The following is a 6000-nucleotide window of genomic DNA, read 5'->3' on the forward strand; positions in this document are numbered from 1 at the left end:
CGAAGATACAGGTCAATCGCTAGGCTACGGATAACTTTCGTACGTATCGGCTAACGTCGTGGATAAAACGATTCGTCGTGGAAACTCGTTACTCTCTGTGAAGATCTCTCAATTATGTAAAACGTGTCGATTCTAAGTTAACTAAACCGATCTTTGTGATCTTCGATCTTGGTGGTCGTGATAAAATGACCTGTAGTGTGTATATATACACGCGTGGAACGATATGGAAATGTCAAATGTTGACGTTGGTTTCAATAAGAACGATTAAAAAACAAAATTAGCTAGAAATAAATAAATTGGAGCGATAAAATTATAATTACAAAAAACACCATTTTTCTTCAGAAACTGCCAACCTGTTGTTCTTATATAGCTATTATCGCAAATTGCAATTAGCATTTTTAAGAATTAAAAACACAGCGAACTTTTATATTGAATTAGAACAAATAAAGGAACCTATAAATTGCTGGTGAATATTAGAAAAATTCATTACGCCTTTTAGAAACGATGATTAATTTGAGGTTTAGAATAATTCAACTTGAAGGCCATTGAACGGGTACAATTTTTATTATAACCTTGATATATTTTACGAAATATCTAATTTTCTCGTAAATCATCATATACTGTCCTCGTCATTCATCCGATAATTTCGATCCTTCACTCAGAGAAATTAGAATATATTCTAAAATTATAATTTTGGCATGAATAATAAATATATAATAAATTATATAATAATAATATCTCTGTAATGTAACCCACCAGCAATATTATTCTTTTAAGGCACAGTTGATTTTTTATTGTGAATTTTAAGAAAATACCAAGAAATTTACGAATGAAATTTTATCGATGAATCTCTTGGTGTCCTTTGATCTCTTTAGGTAAGCACATATTGTGAAAGAAACGGGCCTAAGCAATCTCATGGTGCAACGCTGCGCTGAATAGTCACCTGTATTCGCGCTTCCGGTAGGCCGATCTTGCCGGCAAGTCTTTCCCTGGCGAACACGTCCGGGTAATGCGTTCTTTCGAACTCCTTCTCGAGCGCGTCGATCTGCTCGTTGCTGAAGCTCGTGCGATTCCTTTGCAGTTTCCTCTTTAGGCGAAGACGCGCCTGATCGTCATCGGCGCCGCCTGACACGCTGCCAGCGTTGCTATTGTCACCCCCGCTATTCGTCTCGTCCGAGTGCGCGCCACCCTCGAGCTCGGTTACTGTAATAATAAAACGCATCGTGCAATATTATCAACGTCTTTCGCGCGAACGACTATTACAGGCAATCTTGAGTCTTCTTTTATCGTGTTATATAGTTACGATGATAATTTTCGTGCTAAAGGCCTCTTTCACGGATTAACTTTCGAAGATAGAATTCAAGAGAGATTCATCGTTCAGTTAAACTGAACTTAAACACTACAAACAAGCCGTATATCTTTAGAACTTCGAAGTTTATCTACTAGGTTTTAATGTCGAATATTAAACGTTACACAATCGTTCAAAACGAGATTCGTCTCTAAAGAAAAAAGATCCATCTCTCAAAAAAAAAAAATCAAAGAAATTCTTCGCAATTATCGGAAAAATTTCTTTCGAATTAATCCAAAGTTGATTAATAAAAAAAGTCACAAGTTAGTACATAGTACTTACATAATTTTTGTCGAAATACCGATAAGCGTTATCTTCTCCAAATCTCTGTCCGCGATATTACTCGGCGCAAGTTAATGCCTTCCATCTCGACAATGGCGATGTATTATCGATATCAACGTGCGTGATAACGCGTCGCACGATTTGTGGTTTCGCGGCGCTTACCCTCCTCCCCTTCCCGAGTTTCTTATATCAATTCCTACGTGCGACATGCGCTCGCGCGCGTATCTACGTGTGTACGTGTGCTTGCGTGTATACGTATCGGTGTGCGTATGTGAACGAGCGAGCGAGAGATATAGGCAGGCGTCGCCGAGTGAACCTTATCGTCGGTTTCTGGGTGAGCGCGTCGAGGCGTCACCGAGCTCGCTACGACGACGAGGTGAGGGGGAGGGATGGTGAGGAGACACACGGGGTAGAGCGAGGAGAGGATGACGAGGGTTGGAGGAAGCTACAGGCAAGGGGGTGCCTGATAAGACGACGGGCGTCCCGACGCCAGTTGCCGGCCACCCCCACGAGATACGCCACTGTCATTCCACGACTACCTCCTCTCCGCTTGGAGAAACTGGAGTCAGAGTCTGGCCCGATGTGACACGTGACACTCTGCCGCTATTGGCTGTTGTATTCTACTAATCAATTCCATTCTACATATTTTTGTACAGATATGTACAGTTGGTGATAAGAAATCATAATTTGTTTATTTTTCCCGTTTTAATTTTGACTTCAGTGAATCTTATTTATTTATACATTCTTTTATTTATATATTTCATATGTATGTGTGGTGGTATACGATTGGAATGATAAAAAATTTGCTCTTTATTCATTGATCTATTATTACACAATTATCTGTGGACACACAGTTTTATACCATATGTATTTTAGGATTTAATTTAATTGTTTTAAAAGTAATCTTGTTAGATTAAAAATCAATTAAGAGAAATAATTCTATTTTTTTATCAAAGTGGATCTTGATGCTTAATAATTTTAATATTATTAATGTGTAAATATTTTGGAAATATTTTTTTCAATTTTATAAATTGCGCGCCAGTTCGCGTGGTTTGTCGAATTTGAAATGCAATCGCAAACTGAAGCTGAATCATTAATTATTTTCTTAAATTAGATTAATCGTCAGTTTCTAATAATGCTAATATAAGCATCTTACAAGTCTGCAAATATCTTATTGCAAAAAGTATCACCTCTCTCAACGGGTAAAAATATTTTCCAGTTGTTGCAATATATTCGTGACATATAAATAGTAAATTGCAAAAAAGTTTCGATGAAGATGTCACTAATATTCAGTTTACAGTACGATAAGCTGTGGTTCTTCGATATGCCGTGCTGTTTTTTCTAAATTCCTCTCGATATACGTAATAAGTAACATCAAGAAGTTGCAAATAACTGTTACCGCTAAAGTAACATTGTCGACATGGGATAGTACATCACGTTTTTCCATATATAACGTCAGATTAGAAGCGCCCACGAAACTCGAAGGTACGAACGAAAACGTCCGTAATAATCGTCGTATAAGCGGCAAAACCCGGGGATACAACCCCGTCCCTCTCGAGCCACCCTTTCCTCCTCCACGTGACTCGCTCGAGGAAGTAGCTGGCAGACGGCCACGCTAGTAGCGGCAAAGTTCTCGCGGCTCCGTAGGGTTGGTGGTTGCCTCGAACTTCCACCCCCGATGTACCGTGGAGAATCCGAGTGCGACGTTAGCGTACAAGTTCTCCGGTCCTCGTCCCTCCTTCCCCGTTGTCCCCGAAATCCCCCTCATCTCGTCTACATCCTTCTCATCCGCTAGCCCTGAGTTGCTCCTTCGTAACCGTGCACTGCAAACGATATCCTTAGGGGCGGCCCTCCGTCAGTATATCTGTACGGTACGGGGTTAACGCTAGGAGGGTGTCTTAAGCGATAATTAAAACCGCCTTAACCCTCCTTTCCTTCCCCATCCCATTCCCCCCTCTTTCCACCCATCCCTGTGAAATTCGTGGAGCAACTTCGGGCCTTCGCGGTTGCTGGATCTTGCGTCTTTACTATCACGGGGCCAAGTCGCGCTCTCCTCTCACGTTGCTCATCGCTTTCTATGTGTGGTATACACGCGAGTTTAATGCCGACGCGGAGCTCGAGCGTTTAAGGGAGAGAATCTAGAATTCTAGAGCATAAGAGCGTACAGGAGTAAACCAGAGCACGACCGTCAATCAAAAATATCTATACACTGTTTTCATGATATACCCGAGTCATTCGAAGATTCTAAGATGAGAGAATGGAATAGAATTTATTCTCTTCAGTATTTATACGAAGCTATGAAGGGGAATTGACATTTATAATACAAACATTGTTCCTACCTTACTCATTCATCCATATCTTTCTCACACGCTCTGCCACTTTCTATCCTTTTTCTTTTCTCTTTTTTTTTATCCTTATTACTGCATTTCTATTTTATTTTTGATCAAATTTATATTATTGTTGAAGATGGTCAAATATAAGCCAAAATGTACATTTTACATCTCATTAACTTACATATAATATAATATGCTTTTAAATTCTGCACATTAACATCCGCATTTGACTCTTATTAGGCTATATTTTATCCTTTTTATCATTATATATATCTAAATTCCCGGTGATATAATATATAATGTATTGCAATTGAATTGTTAATAAATTTTCCTGAAATAATGTCAAGTTATTCAAAGTGGTTTTTTAATCATAAATTTTAATAACTTGTCAAATAAACGATAATTTTAAGGATTAAGTATTTAAATATTTTAAATAGAGATTATTATACTGAGTATATATATTAATTGAGGAATATTGTATTCACATAATATCAATCGAAAAATATTTATTTATACTTTATATAAGTACATATATCAACTCTCTCGCCTGAAGTAAATCGATTAAATCATATGAAATAATAATATATATTAAGGAATATACATTGATGTCTATGAATTATTTGCAGGAAATAATTCACTCAGCGATTTCCCTTTCAATCCTTTGATACATTCATATACAAATTATTGTCCCGAATCTTTTAGCTGCGGCGACATATCTTTGTACCTTTTAATGAACCGAATCTCTAAATCTCTTAGAGATTCTAAAAGTGTCATAGCTCCAAATATGTTTACGCGACCTGCTACGATAAACGAGCGAAAACAAAAAGAGAGAAAGAGAGAGAGAGAGAGAGAGAGAGAGGGATGCGGGAAAGAGAAAGAGGAAGGATAGAGAAACCCTTCTAAAGCTCCGTACTAAAGAACGTTTCGAAGGCAGGAGCTAAACGGGGGACTATTTTACCCGTGGAGGGGAATCCATGCCACCCAGGCAGCTTCTCGTCCCCTCTTCCTTTCCTCACCCGGTGTTCCCCTTTCCCGTTTCTGGCCCCAACCAGATCATTCGTATCTTCCTTCAACGAATTATCCACCAACCGGGACTGCCGTGCGTTCAAGCGTGATGGCGGAACTATTCGAGGTTTAATCTACCAACGTTGTCGCCAATGCATTCGATATTCTTTCGATATTTCTTTCGCGCAAGAATGTTAATATAATTTTTACAGTTGACACGCCTATACAGTTTATTGCTATGGGCAAAAATATATACCTATACTCGTATAAATAAGTAGCTTTGATAATAAACAAATCAAAATTACAATAAAAAGTCGACATTTTCACGAATTAAAAGATGCAACTAATTACGTATTCATTATCTATCATAATTAATTATTTCTATACTTATTGTATAATTAAAATACAAACTATGTAAGTATAATATACGTAAAAATATATTTGAAAATAATTATTTTTTAAGCGAAATCTAAGAGTCTAATAAATTACTTATTTCATCTGAAAATACAAGAGAAAGAGACCTATTTCTTTTTTATCTTTTAGGAGCTCTATTTTCTTCAAATTCAAACGATAGCAGATGTTTTACATTGTTTGAAACATTCGCTGGTTTTATAAATCGAGATTGATTTGCAATCGCTAGAATGCACCGCTCGTGGTCGAGCAGAGTTCGAGGAGTCGCGCGCGCACGACTCGCAGAGTCGAGTGGCGATCGACGGGTAAGAGAAGGAACGTTTATTAACGTCGATAATGGGGCGGTGTGCACTTAGCTAAACGCTTTAAAGACTACGCGGGCATTGTCGTATGAACGTATACGCGGCCGTGACAATGGCGCGCGCTATTACGATCTCGTGGCATTGCATCGTAGCGGGCGTATCGGCAGTTTACTTTCAATCGTCGCTTGCCGAGGGGGAAAGGATCGTCAAATGCAGCCAGTAAGAATAACAAGAGCGCAAAAAACAAAGGACATCGGGCAGAGAAAGAGAGAGAGAGAGAGAGAGAGAGAGAGAGAGAGAGAGAGAGAGAGAGAGAGAG

General features: G+C 38.6%; 1 protein-coding gene across 1 annotated transcript in view; it reads right to left on the minus strand.

Moving 5' to 3' along the window:
• Positions 1-6000, minus strand: part of LOC108780946 (paired box protein Pax-6) — an 87272-nt gene that overhangs the window by 3837 nt on the left and 77435 nt on the right. Inside the window, exon 6 of the mRNA XM_018548798.1 lies at positions 944-1203. Coding sequence (XP_018404300.1) covers positions 944-1203 — 260 coding nt within the window. The remainder of the gene's footprint in view (positions 1-943; positions 1204-6000) is intronic.

This window comes from Cyphomyrmex costatus, unplaced genomic scaffold (assembly GCF_001594065.2).
Source record: "Cyphomyrmex costatus isolate MS0001 unplaced genomic scaffold, Ccosl1.0 scaffold123, whole genome shotgun sequence".
NCBI lineage: Eukaryota > Metazoa > Arthropoda > Insecta > Hymenoptera > Formicidae > Cyphomyrmex > Cyphomyrmex costatus.